Source organism: Pocillopora verrucosa, chromosome 12 (genome assembly GCF_036669915.1).
Source record: "Pocillopora verrucosa isolate sample1 chromosome 12, ASM3666991v2, whole genome shotgun sequence".
In the NCBI taxonomy this organism is placed as follows: Eukaryota; Metazoa; Cnidaria; class Anthozoa; order Scleractinia; family Pocilloporidae; genus Pocillopora; species Pocillopora verrucosa.
In genome coordinates, this window is record NC_089323.1 from 12339186 (window position 1) to 12353963 (window position 14778).

A 14778-nucleotide genomic window follows, 5' to 3' on the forward strand; every position below is an offset into this window, starting at 1 on the left:
ACAGGTAACGAATGAGAATACTTTATTAATTATTTAAATCTATCAGTTATACTCTATAACGATGTTCCTCTTTCCCTAACGAACGAATTAGTTTTACATCTCTTTATAAACGCAGGGAGATCACACTGATTACACTGATTGTTCTCTTTGGATACTGACACCCGACAAAGCCACATAGAATACCTCAATAGAAATGATCGAGGAAAAATTAAATGATTATCATTGACGTCAATAAAGAGGTCTTATTTGAATGGGATACATAAGAATTAAAACTATTTACAATGCTTAATTGAATCTGCATATTATTTGAATTACAAGGCATGCGTCAGAAAAAAAGATAGACGTTTTTAAACAAACTTTACGACTCAAATTCATCTAAACTAAATACTTTCTTAGTCATAATCTTCGCATCTTTTATAAAAATATAATGTTCTTTTCTTGCCAGACATCATAAACCATAACATCCAAGTAGTCAGAAGCTCTTTACATGAAATGGAAGCTCAGAATTCCAACCCTCTTTGACGGCCTCAAGAGCAGATCGTAATTTTCTTTTCATGCCATCATTATCAACCAGAAAATCTAAGTATTCAGGGCTTTTACGGATCCTATACATCAATTACAAGCTTAGAATTCCAACCCTCTTGTACGGCCTCAAAAGCAGATCGTATGGTGTAATCCAGATATCCACCGAAATCGTAATACGCTCTGTTCACTAAGAACACATCTTGTCCGGTCAGCGGTCGTCTCGCCCATTGCCGAATGGTCGTTGAGCTAAAGTAAGCCCCAGGCTTCTGAAAAAACCTACGTCATTGAATTATGAAATCTAAAAATCAGAACTCTTCATTAAAAAAAACAAAACAAAACAAAACAGAACAAGACAAAACAAAAATGGCGCAGAATTGAACGTGTCAAAAGTGAGCAAAGTTGACACTCGCTCGTTGACAACGGTTCTCTTTCTTCTTCTCAAGAGCTCTCCATTAAATATCCGCGAAACGAAACGACTGCGGGCGGAAAATTTAGGGCCGCTCGTTCGTCCACATCCACACTCATTGCGTTCAGCAGATGTCAATGAGAAAGACCGTACAGAAGAAGATATGATCTCACATTTCTCTGCAGTGAATATGCAGCGTACAAATCCGTAAACTTAGAGCATGGATTTTGAGACGAAACGAAACGCAGATCATTGCTGTTGACGAGAAAAATAGATTACAACTTAAGAATCAAGAGAAAAACTGTCTTAAGAACACCATTATCAAAATACCGTTTTTGATAAAACAAAAGCAATAATAACTGATTATTATACTTTTTTAATCTTTCAACACTGCACTTACCAAAACCCTTCCTTCCAATATTTGTACCTAGTCTCCAAAGGATCGGGAATATCACGTTGAAACTTTTCCTTCAGAGCGCGTTTTAGTGCTTTGTCGATAACATCATTATTAGTAGAAATCTCCCAAAGTTTCCCCCACCAATCGCTGCATCCTCCGTTATTAGCTATTGTGTGCAAGACCACTTTTCCGCTGGTTCCACTACCTCTATCATAGATATAAGGAACAGGAGCAGGCTTTTGAATGACAAGTCGCAATAAAATATTTAGTTCACTGATTACTTCGGCACGAGCGCGATACTCAAAAAACATCGCATGGCTTAACTTGCTTCATCATAGTCTAGCTCGGGAGTATCAATGTGATATTTCCCAGTTTCCCAATTTACAATCCCCTTTTTCAGTGTAAATGGGCAAGACTTTTGATGCTATTTCACAAGTGGAATTAAACTTGCTAGTCCATAAGATATACTGGAGAACATTGTAGAAGTCAGCTTTTTACGCAGAGGGAAATTATGCACCGACCAATTCGATGTTTCAACATCTCCCGGGGCAACCCATGGGGAATTCGAACCTTGTCTGAGTAGGGTGTGTAATTTAAATCCGTGTAATACATGCTTTGATTTTATAGGAGGAGTTTAGAAGTTAAGTGTCCGCTTTCGTGGGCGAATAGCTTAGAAGAATACTCTCACATCGCAGAATGATGCGTACAAGAAAAAAATCCAACAGCGGCCCAAAAACTATGTACGTGACCGCTTTATTCTACAATATTCGTTGATCACTCAAAGAATCGTTCGATAGAAAAATTGTGTTTGAGTGGAGCATTTGAACGTAGTTCTGGCCCAGGGGGGCGGGAATTTGTGCAAACCATTCTTAGAAAGTTCAAATAACCGGTGGGAGGGGGGGGGGGGGAGAATCACCGTGAAGATATAGAGGCTTAGAATTGATCGACGAATTATTAATTCTTTTGAAATTTTATGGAAGGTTGCTAAGATTTATGAGTACTAACTTGTAAGGCATGGTAATTCCCAGGCAGTAACTGCTGGATATGAACTTCTCCAAAGGCTCCAAGTTGTTGCCCTTTTGAGTGGCAGTTGTGTCATTCCACCATGGTTTATCATATACCGCTGCCCCATAGAATGCAGGCACACCAACAATTGATTCGAATATTTGATGGCCTGTAATATTTCGAATGACGTCACCTTCGATCTTCTTCAGAGCAGCTGGTCCAACGGTGATAACTGTTTTATTGGCTTTCACAGTTAATTTTGTAGTTTGAAGAAGAAATTTATCTCCTTCTTTGTTGATCGAAGCAACTGTCTCTTTACGATAAATTTTACCGCCTCCACTTTCCACTTTTTTAGTGAGCTCTTTGACAATTTCTGAGATTCCTTTGGAATTAGGAGGCCTTTTCGCATCTGCTGATGCGGTGTTAACATGATATTCTTTCTCAAGATAAGTTCTATAACTCATTGGATTTATGGCTTGCATGTAGTGACCTTTGAGGCCAAACTTTTCTGCCATAAGCTTGGTTCCCTCCGGGGACAGTTCGTACGAAAGGAAAGTCTCCGCGGTTGAGAATTGCGTGAAATTCCTCTTATCATTATAGATGAAAGCTGCAGTTTCCGTGAGTGTTTTATTGTCGAGTGGCTTGCGGTGTCGTAAAGTTGGAAATGCTTTAAACTTCAGATCATCAAAGCTATTTGCAAACTGTCCGCGAGCTTCAACACGTTTAGTTTTTGGATTCCACAAGGTATCACTGCTGTTGAATAAATGACGTACAAGGTCCCTGAAAATGAAAACAGAAATTAATCCAATTGAATCAATTCCTTCAAAATTATGTGTACGTCACAATTCGTTCGAATTTACATTCTGTCATAATCTCTCTATGATTTTGATTTGCGATGCGATATTATCGTCTCCATTACTGGCTGGCCTCCTTATTCGTTTCTGTTGTCTTCTTTCCTTTATTCTTCAATGTTCATGGTTAAATGAAGCAAATCAGAGTTCAAGATGCGCATGATACGACAATAACGAAAATTTACCTCACTCTCAAGATGTTACTCAGTTAGCAATGACGCCTAATTAATATCAGCGGGGAATGGGTTCCAATGTTTTCGAAGTCTATATAAGACAAATGAGTGCAGGCCGCAGTTCATTTGTGAGATCAGCTCTTTTCTGGTAGCTCATCTATGCTTGGGTACCCTTATACTACATCTACACATTTCATGGTTAGAATTTATATTCAAGAAAATTTCTGTGAAATGGCTCTCATATAACGACGTAGTTTTTTACTCTTAAAAATTCTTTGGCGCCTTCGAGCATTTAAAAAAACTGTCACGATTTATGTTTATTGATACGAACTTGGTAATATGTTTGAGAGAAATTGAAGCTTACTGTTCTGCATAGCTGTCACCGGAAATGTCCCACTGCCCTAAGCCTGAAAAAAAAAAAAAAAAAAAAAAAAAAAAAAAAAGGGGAAACGTTGTCTTTATACGTTGGTGAAGCAAGTAAACGATGTACAATACCTTTTAGTCGCTAACTAAAACATAGCTATTGATTACTACATAGATAAAGCTTGACTCTTGGTGTTATGTTAACTTACCTACTACAACATCCGGTACCTGGGGAAAAACATGGTCATAAATGTTTTCAACGCTGTCCTCTGTGTCGAAGACGCAGACGTTTGTTTCATTCGTCTTGTCAAAAAGTGAATATGCCACCAATAAGCCACCCGCACCTATAAATTAAGGAAATAGACTTTAAAGAATTAAAGAGATTATCAAAAGGATTACTGGTGCAATGTCTGACTTCCTATGACAAAATTAATACACTATCTGAAAACGTAACAAGAGTGTTATCTGAAAGTGTTATCCTGATTTGACCAATTTCCTCACTTTCTTAAAAAGAAATTTATGGCAAGTAGATAAAATAGAGGGTTAAGAGACTTGAATGGTTCACGTTTAAGTTACTCAAGAGTAACTATCCCTTGCAGAATCTGATGCCAAACGGTGGTATCCAGTTCTCACCTGCTCCAACTATGGCTGTGTCGCACTCTAAAAAATTTATTTGAGGGCCCGTGGTCGGTGCTGCCGTTGTTGGCCCAGCAGTTGATGCGGCAGTAGCTGTAGCTGAAGTAGTCGTTGGTTTATCTGTGGTTGTTGGAGCAGCAGTTGATGGTTTTTCTGTGGTTGTTGGAGCGGCAGTTGATGGTTTTTCTGCGGTTGTTGGAGCAGCAGTTGATGGTTTTTCTGTGGTTGTTGGAGCAACAGTTGATGGTTTTTCTGTGGTTGTTGGTTGTGCTGTGGTTGTTGGAGCAGCAGTGGTTGATGGTTTTTCTGTGGTTGTTGGTTGTGCTGTGGTTGTTGGAGCAGCAGTTGTTGATGGTTTTTCTGTGGTTGTTGGTTGTGCTGTGGTTGTTGGTTGCGCTGTGGTTGTTGGAGCAGCAGTTGTTGATGGTTTTTCTGTAGTTGTTGGTTGTGCTGTGGTTTTCAGAGCGGTGGTTGATGGTTTTTCTGTGGTTGTTGGTTGCGCTGTGGTTGTTGGTGGAGCAGTAGTTGTTGCCGTGGTTGTTGGTTGCGCTGTGGTTGTTGGAGCAGTGGTTGTTGGTGGAGCGGTAGTTGTTGGTTTTTCTGTGGTTGTTGGTTGCGCTGTGGTTGTTGGAGCAGTGGTTGTTGGTGGAGCGGTAGTTGCTGCTTTTTCCGTGGTTGTTGGTTTTTTTGTGGTTGTTGAAGCAGTGGATGTTGGTGAGTTTGCTTTATCTGTAGTTGTTGGAGCAGTGGTTGTTGATGGAGAAGTAGTTGTTGCTTTCTGTGAGGTTGTCGGTTGTGCTCTAGTTGTTGGTTTTTCTGTGGTTTTTGGTTGTGCTGTAGTAGTAACACTGGCTTTTGTTTCAGTAGTAGTAGAAGAAGGCTCGGTTTTCACCGTTGTTTCCTGAGGAGTTGTTGGTGTCTGACTGGGTTTTAGCTCGGTTCCCTCGGATGTGATCGGAAGTTCTGTTGGTTTCTCTTTTGTGGTTACGTCCGTTTCTTTGGTTGTGCCAGAAGATTCTGTTGGTGCTGTAGTGGACTCTTCATCACCTGATGAAATAATAGAAGAAGTTCAACATTCGTGTAACATTGTTTTGTTTTACTTTTTTTCTAAGAAAAATTATAATAAAATAACTTTTCTCTATTTGCCCTCATTGCCAAGATAACAATAAATGACTCCGACGGCTATAAATGTTAAACGATGCGGTATTTGACGCTTCACAGCCTCGTTTCCTGAAATAACGACATAAAATAGGACAATGTTGCGCATCATCCCGCCCATACTTTACCCATACAGGTCTAAGTATATATTTATGGGGTTATGGGGGGGGGGGTGGAGAGGGATTTGGCCTGTGGCCCCTAAAATGGAGTTGCAGTGGTATTTGTAATTTCTAATTTCTTATGATTGGTTTTGGATCAGGTGTAGTAGATGCTTTAGTTATCATAGCAAAGTTTGAATTTCCGCGGTTGTCGCCTGAACACATGGCAAGAAATCGATGTCAGTCAGCGACTGATGTCGCGGACGCAACACGAGCTGCGTTTCACCTTACTGCGTCTGCGCATCCCACTAGAATCAAACATCTTTTTTTTTTTAGTCGAGTTCCTCTTTCCTCCTTGTCCCTTTGGCCTTTGCATATTCACTTTGTACTTTTCCACAAATTTTTCTTAAAGATTCATTAACTTCTAGTCTAATTTTTTCATCACTGCTAATTGCAAATGCATTTCCTGGAACAGAGTAATCAAACAGATCAACATAAGTATAAGATAATTTCATGTTTGACTCGTGCATGTGCAAATTTGATGGGGTTTAACAAGATGGTTCTCCATTGCCATAGGTGTGATTTCTATCATTTTTCTGTGTCTTGATAAAATCATGCCACAATTTCAGCAAAGGGTAGGGTACGTCCACAGCTAAGATGATATTCCTTGTCACTGTCTTGGCAGCATAGGCTAAAGAGGGACTTTCAATCCCCAACTTCCATTTTAAAAATGAATCAAATGGAGGTGTATCAGACATTTTGCAGCGCTGATAACTTCTTTATTATTTTCTTTCCGAGATATTGCTTGAGAAGCTGTTAAAATCTTGTCCAAGTAAGAAGCTTACTATTTTGTTTTTCAAGTCAAATTATTTTCGCGCCAATGCTGCAATCTATGTCAATCTTTGAGCCTTCAGTAGCTGCCCTGTAGCGGTATTGTCCATAACAGGCTAGATTACTATGTTTTTACAAAATGGCGATCGAAGAGTTCTTTGATATGTTTTCAGATCTTTTAATTTTAGTTTTTGAGTCAACGTCTCTACTGGGAACAAGATCCATAAGAAAAAAAATTTTTTGGAGTCGTGGAAGTCGTTTGGCAGCGTGGATTCACACTTTTATGACTTCAAATAGCCTTCAATTAGAAGGTCGGCTTTCGAAAAGATCGAACAGGCGTGGGCAATTGATAAAATAACCCTTGTTGTGGCTGCAGGAGAAGCTTTAACTGACCAACATAAGCCATTTTAAGACACTTAAGGCACCAAAAAGGTTTAAAGTTTCTTCGACTAGGGCAGATCGTAGCGAAATCGTAAGAGTTTGAGAACGGAGGTGGATGATCTGGACACTCTTCTTATACATTTCAGACGAGGGCATTTTTAGTACACGCTTCCAGAAAATTACTGTGTCTGATTTTCAAAATTTTCCTACAGAAAGCATTATGCAGCCGCCATATTTAAACTCCGTAATTAGTCTTTTATGCGCATGCTTAGCCGCCATGATGTCTTCGATTTCGAGCCATGAGCTAATAGTAGTCTTTGGCTAGATAGTGGTTCAGTTTCCTTAGCTGTTGCGAAAGTTCTGTCGGTATTGTTTAAGTAGTCCTCATAATGTTAAAGAATATGCTGGCGTGAAACTCCCCATCACGCCCATTTATTTCGATCTTTCGCAATTTAAAACAGTCAGTAAATTGTAATTGCAGATATCTCCTAACTACAGGCAACTTCCTCCATCTTCCATCCTAAGAAGCAATTGATCATTGCGATTAGAGAAAGCTTGGCATAAACGAAACTGAACCGACACTGACTAACCTGCTTTGCAGGCGGCGATCATGAGATCGGTGACCAAATTGCGCGTCAATCGCAATGACAAGTAGTTTTCGGGAAGAAATTTTCCCGCACGAGGTGTCTCTATGCATTTCTGAAACTGAAAATTTACTTTTTCCAGAAAAGAAAGGTTGAAAAATCAAACTATAGTTCATTAAAAGTATTGTACATGAAAATCCGATCGATTTCCGTTCAACAAGTGTAGTTTTTCATTCGAGATAAGTCGGGATAGACTGGAAGGAGTTTTTAAGCTGTAGAGCTACATTAATTAAAAATTCAGTTATTGTCTTGTTTTTAACGCATCGCATCACAATTATAACAATTTCGCTTAGTAACAACAACTCGGGCCGCTGGTCTCGAAGCAATTTAAGTCTCTACCACGATATTTTCAGACTGTATTGAGATTCGCACCAACAGGAAAAAGAGAGTGTTATCTCGTATGTGGCATTTGGTTAACCTGTCATTATTGCAACTATTTTCAAAGAAAAAAAAAACGATTTCAAATGAAGTTTAAGTACAAACATCGCTGCAGTACCTGATCCAGGGGCATACTTTGCCGATACACCCGCCACAACTGCTGTAATGGTGAGTATCATAGTCAAGAATAATAGAATATGCCATACTTGAAAAGTGCATGTCTTTTGCAAAAAACACTTTTCCTTCGTGACCTCGAAGCCCTCTTCGCATATACTCAGGGTTGTCGAGCTTTCGAATGTGCGCTTGGTAGTTATTTCATTAGTGGTCATTGCAGTTTCCGTGTAATGTCCTTGCAGGCCTCGAAGGGTCGAACCTCCTCATCATAGCTTCACTCTAAACTACGTCATACAGATAACACTTCTTCGACTGAGTTCGCCACCAAATGACAGGAAGGAAAACATCCTTCAGCCTCAGTAACATGGCTGTTTTTTATTTACCCCACCAAAAACCACAGTGCTCTTTTTTGAAACATTTTTGACAATCTTATAGTCATCTATAACTCCTACACCAAATCTCAAAAGAAGTTTCATTGTAACGTACACAACTACAATGGTCACGCATATACGGCTGAGTTGATTTACGTTTTCCTAGTGACAGGACCTGGTGTTACGTCCCGGAGGTATTGTCAGATCTGTCTAAGAACGTTTTCCCAAACGAAGCTTCTCAGTCTTATCACCGCTTAATGTCTACAGTAAATATTATTTAAGGTGCTTCACATTAAAATTTCAAATTCACAAAATTAATTCTGTTTCTTGAGATTCAGTGTAATAAGAATGGAAATGTCATCGGCAAATAAAGCATATTTAGGCAAATATCATGCTGGAATAGTTTATCTTTATCACCCTAAATTTTACCGAGAACAAAATCGTTTTAAAATACGAATTTCTCAGCGAAAATGCAACAGAATTGACAACTTTTGTTTTAACCTTGCTTAATACTTGCGCAATGTTTTGGTTCGGAGCAGTTCACAACCTCCAATTCTAATCTTGTAATCTATGCAATGCATGCTGGTAATCTTCATTCACTGACGGTAATGTACAATATCCTTACATAACTCCTTCTTGTCGGAGATAACTGATTGTCTTTGCAAATCATAATAAAACCCATCATCTACAGTTTTAGTTAGCACGTTTTAGGATATAACAGTTTGCCTCTCTGCAACATTGAAACGTGACCACAATTTAAAGACAATTTCCTGTGTCAAAGCTATAATTAGTTTTGACGTTGAAAGTTCGATAATTGAATTCTTTTCACATTTCATTTGATCATGATTTATTTAATATACGTAGAATACATCTTGATATTAAGAAACGGAATTAAAGCCAAAATGAAACATGGATGAAAACTCAAAGGTCGGTTTCGTATGCACCCGCCTCTGCTTTCAACAAAAAGTCTGACATGAAACAGCATTCCTTCGTGTCCACGTTACGTCAGCTCAAAGTCAACATATTTTGTATTATTTCCCGTAGCAAGGGACTTCCACTTTTGCGGTGAAAAATTTCAAGAAGAACAAACATCGCGAACTATGAAACTGTTCTTTCTGTTTACCAGGTTCTAGTGGATCCACTGTGATATAACCCCCTCCCCCCGCCTCCCCCTAATTTTCCGTCAACCAATATCTTTAACACAAGTCGGTTACAAATGGAAACCATTGAAAAGCTGTTAGTATGAGCTCGAGCGTACATCGAGTGTCTTTGTCATTTTTTCTCTCTCTATTTAGACTCTATCAGTGAATGACGTTACGGTGTCAATCCCTAATTTTAGGTAGACAGAGAAAATTGACACCTAATATGAAAGATCACGCAAGGAAAATTCACTCACTGTGTTATTTAAATGGCAGTTGTCACAAGTTCAAAACCAAGTTGCTGGGTTGTCAGTGAGGGTCTCGCAAAAGTTCTCTCTTATTTTGAAAGTCGCACGTCTAACCTTTCACGTCTTCATTTTGTTCTGTTTTGCTTTTTTTGCTTGTTTGTTTTTTTTTTTCTTTCTAGTTGCTGTTGAATTTTTCTTTACCATATATCCCGTTTGGGGGTTTCGAAATTATCTCGAGCTCTTGATTTTCTAACAGAATTGTCTTAGCATCTACTGTATCCTGAGCAAGCAAAGTTGAAATCACGAAACATCGCCAGTCCTATACATCCACGCTTATGGAAAGCTTGTGAAACAAGAGCCTGTCCAAGAATATAAAACGCCGAGGCAGAGTAAATTAAAAGCTTACAATAATTTACTTAATGAACTACAGAAGTCGTGCATGCCGGTAATCACGTCTTGAAAAGATCAAAACGTTGGAAATCGGTTTATTTATTATTTTTTTAATCAATTTTTTTATTTTTTGGATAAGGTAGACCCGGGCCGGCAGAAAAAACAAGAGAGGCGTGCATTTGGACCATTCGCCACCTTGATGACAATTATGAATAATTACACAAAATTGCTGGTTCCTCAGCGTACAGTTACCTTTACAGCCGCCTTCAGGAGTGTCTGATCCGATTTTATTCGAGTATTTCATATCTGGACCTCTTGCAGGGCTAAACATTGCGATTATAACTGCTAGTGCACCAATAATGACGATTATTATAAACAGGAATAGCAGAATATGCCACAGGCGAAATGTACATTTTTTTATGGAAACGATCACAGCACAAAAAAGTGCATCTCTTTTTCGAATAATACTCCTGTTTCGTGACGTCGTATCCTTCTTCGCTGTCGAATGTCGGAATGTTAGACATTTTCATGCGGTTTATACTCAAATCTAAACAGAGTTTACTGAACTTGACGTTATTAATAGTGTTGCAAGAAATCCGACTCTTAGGCGATAACCCTTTTGATTTGAATGGAGCGCGCTTTCTCCGCCCAGATGACAGGCAGAAACTATTGTAAACAAACAACTATGGAATACTTCTAAATTATTTTAATTTTTCTCTTTGCCTTTTTAGCTCAATGCAGCATTCCTTTTCAAACATCACAAGGCTTTGTTATAGTCTCTCATTTCTACTTCTGAAACAGACCATATTTGAAGAACTATCATGGTCACGGCGTTTTCACGCAAATCCAGCTCAGGTCGCACAATAGATGTTATGTGTATGCATGTAGAGCGTACATAAAACAGCGTTGGCTTAGTTAATCTCTTTGACACTAACTTTACGTGGAAGACTTGTTTAATTTTGAAGAGTGCCTTTGACATACCAATATTGTGTTAAAACTGACATGAATTCATCAAGGAGTCACGATTTTGAAATGTAAATTGGTATAATTTGAGATATCTAAGAAAACAAAGGCCGCCACATTGGCGCTTGTTTCCATCTTTGTCAAGTGTCCTCAAATAAATGAAGGATAATATGACAACTTATTGCATAGCTTTGGTTTTGTAACATACCGCCTTCTAATGTTGTCTTGATTTGGTTTCAACCTTGACACAACCGAAGCATCAAAGTATAGGCTTCCTCGACGCTGAGAGACATGGTTTTATTAGGCAAAAACGCCCATAATCTATGGTTACGGTATTCTCGAAATCAAAAGGCCCAATTTCTTTTGAGGCGAGTCACGAGTTTTCTTGTCTGAGTATGCGTCTTACGTGTAAACGCCGTCTCTGCAGAAAGCTTTATGATTGATTGATTGTAACGTTTATGCCCCTTTTTTTCAAAAGCATTTTCATTAGTCTTTATCTCCCAAGATAAATGATTTAACCCTGATAAATAAGGCCTGTCATAGCTTGTCGCAATGAGAGATCGCAGCGCAATAGTAGCTCAGTTTAAAATGTAGAGGAAGTTTAGGACGGGCCAACGTTTGTGTCCAGTCTTCTGAAACATGCTACGATGTAAGAGACAAAATTTTTGGTTGCCCACATAAATAGTGCTGGTAGGGAGGACATGCCTCGATTGCTTTGACTCTTAAACTACAAGAAGTGATTAACTTGTAACGTCTCGCTAAATATTCATAAATTATTAGGTGATGAGAACAATCAAACTTCGTAGATAGAATTCAAAGTTCGTATCTTGGTCCGATGCTATTTTCTTGAAACTAATTTACAAGGAAATGTGTAGCAGCGAGAGGGGAGTATCAACATTCAGATCTTAGGAGTTAAATGGTTAATCATAAATAAATTAATGCGCGATCGAGGCAAATGCGCGAAATGTCGAAAAATAAGCTATAAATTTTTAAAAAAGGTATAATAAAGGAAAAATCGTTGTATTTTGCTCAGCCATCTAAATTTTTCTCTTCGGCGTCATAACTTTAGTTCAAGAGATTATCACCTGATTATCATTTGGTCAGTATTATATTAATACAACGCGTTGAAGTAAATAGTTTTAATTTTATGAATGACTTGATTTACCGGCAAAAGATGGCCCCCATACAAAGTGATGACGTAACAGAATGTGAGGGTGATATTGGATGACAATCTCATCTCACAAACCTCCTAAACCTCGATTTCCCGCCAGTTCAACCTATTTCAAAGTCAGAAAGAGGCTATAACTTCGAAAAAATTAAAATTTGCGAGCAGCAAATAATTCTCGATTATTTATCACCTAATTAATTGAAATGAATTCTTTATAAGTTGCCGATTTCCTGTTTGTTCAGCGACCACCGAGTGAGCACGAAAGAAGATAATAAACTTAGATGATGTCTTGGACGTAAAAGTTTCCTTGATCTACAAATTAACAGTTTTGTACCTTACTAAGATATCTAAAAGAGAACATGAGCCAGTAGAAAATCTAATTTTGTGTATCATTCGTGTAGATTTTACAGAGATAAATTCATGTCATGAACTCACGTGATAAAACGTGATGAAAACGTGGAATCTTGTTATTAAGGGCCTTTTTTTCAATTCCAGTATGTGTCTCCACTGTTGGCGTAGAAAGCCTGGATAAAGAACTTTCACTTAAAACTTCGATGCAAAGTATGAAGGAAACATTATGTGGGTATATTTTAAACATTTGTAATGAAAGGAAAACGTAAAAAGCTGATACGTGACTGTACTCAATGGAATATGTCATGATTTCCGACTGGAGTCCCAAAGAGATGGGTCAAGTTTTTGACCCTTAGAATAAGCGTTTCCCTTGCTAACATCTTTTTCCTTTGTCCTTATTTGCATATTTTTTTAATTGTGGCTTTAGTTGCAAATGGCGCTTCCTATATCACTTTTAATCTAAAGGAGTAAGAATCAAAAACAGAGCGAATCAATGAAAATGGAGACCACGGAAAACTAAATATTTCTCGCTCCCCTAGGGGTGTTTACGAAAATAAAGTTTACAGTTGTCTGAGACATTTATAAATTTCCCGTCGATGAATGAGAGGAACAATTCATGATGCAGCCGGAAAACTGCGACCAAATGAAAACGGTTCGGCAAAAGGAATTCTGCTTTCGACAGACTTAGCCTCAGCTCTCCCGGTCAAAGTATTGTCATTAAGCATACTGTTTACTCTGTAGAATTCCCGACTTTCGACCGAGAATTTCCACAGAAATAAATTACTTCAGATGAAGAGCTGTCGAGGAGTGTTTGTAGAGACAAAATATGTGTTTGTATCATACTCGATTTAACTGTCATCTCGTAAACATAATAGCTCAAATAAAGGAAACCCAATTTTTCATGGATACTATTTTGACTCTCGTCAGAAAGCAATCACGATTTTTAAGTGAAGTGAAAACATTGTTTAACAGTTGAGTATAGCGCGACAACTGTATTTTTATGGCGCAATATACCTAAATATACCTAGATATAGTAAGGTCAAAGATTTCAAAAACAGTTTTGATGCTCGATCTTAACTCGCATTAAATTGTTCCCTTTAGATTTCGTGGCTGTAGCCTTAGCTGAAACGTTGAAATTGGATACATGCCCTTCAGACAGACTTTGCAACAAGCTAACAAAATATATTTTACCTTCTACATACACTTTGGAGTGCTTTGAGTTTGGCTCTCTGGGACCATACATTGCTGCCAGTACACCCACCAATAGCATAATCAACAGTATGACGAAAAAGAACAGCAAAAGGTGCCAAACACGGAAAGTTACTTTCCGATTCAAAGCACCGCACGCACATTGACATCTTCTCTTCGAGTAGTGTTGTTGATTTGTCAAATCATAGCCTTCACTCACAGTCAGAGTGGTTGTACTGTCAAAAGTCCGCATGCTAGTAGACATTTTCGTAAACGTATTAGCTTTGACCACGAATCGAAATCAATTAGAGTTCTCTTGCTTGCAACGCTTATGTAACAAAAGACTGAGGAAATGTGACTCTCACAAAAAGGCGACCCTTAACCATCACAGTCACGCCCTGATGACGGAATATCATTACGTTGGTAGACGGAACACTTTAATCCGAAAACGACCGGATTTGACGACTTTCATTTTCCAATTTTTTTTTTGGGAGGGGAGACTAAAATTATACTTTTGTTGTAGTTTCCGTCATTCGCTTCATTTTCAATCTATTAAACTCTCCACTAATAAACTACTGGTCCACTACTGGTCTTGGAATCATTACTTTTTTCGAGCTTTTGTGCTTTCAACGACCGTGTTTATTGCTATCACAAGGAAACAAACTTCAATTAAGATCCTGTCAACGACAAACAAAAGCTTGTATGTGTATTTTACACCAAAGAATGTTAAACACGATGAAAAAGTCTCAATTTCTTTGTTTATCCATCTGTGGAATGCTGTTTCCAAAAACACGTCTCCTTGATATCAGTTTCCATCAGTTTACGTCTTACAGCGTGACCTCGATGCGGCAAGCGCCCTAAGAGGGGGAGGGGGGAGGGGGGAGGGGGGAGGGGGCTACAAGCTATATACACATTGAGAATTGTCGCTAGATGGGGTCGCTTTTTCACGACTGGATGGACTGCATTGAATTTTCAACAGAGTTATTAACATGTGGTCGGA

At 38.6% G+C, this 14778-nt stretch overlaps 1 protein-coding gene across 1 annotated transcript; it reads right to left on the minus strand.

Annotated features, from left to right (window-relative positions):
* Positions 1–14166, minus strand: LOC131798949 (uncharacterized). Its single transcript, XM_059116610.2, has 7 exons — positions 13782–14166; positions 4354–5403; positions 3930–4064; positions 3722–3764; positions 2334–3113; positions 1332–1535; positions 1–801 (listed from the first exon to the last, which is right to left on the minus strand). Exons 1-7 carry the CDS (start codon positions 14041–14043, stop codon positions 606–608), a joined length of 2670 nt encoding a protein of 889 aa, XP_058972593.2. The 5' UTR covers positions 14044–14166; the 3' UTR covers positions 1–605.
* Positions 14167–14778: the final 612 nt, after the last annotated feature.

What these genes read in the sequence shown, in the direction of transcription:
- LOC131798949 (XM_059116610.2), bottom strand. Translation starts at nt 14,043, where the DNA reads ATGTCTACTAGCATGCGGACTTTTGACAGTACAACCACTCTGACTGTG. An exon ending in CTCCAAAGTGTATGTAGAAG is followed by an intron (nt 5,404 to 13,781) that starts GTAAAATATATT and finishes TTATTTCATCAG; the next exon opens with GTGATGAAGAGTCCACTACA. An exon ending in TATTGGAAGGAAGGGTTTTG is followed by an intron (nt 802 to 1,331) that starts GTAAGTGCAGTG and finishes TCAATGACGTAG; the next exon opens with GTTTTTTCAGAAGCCTGGGG.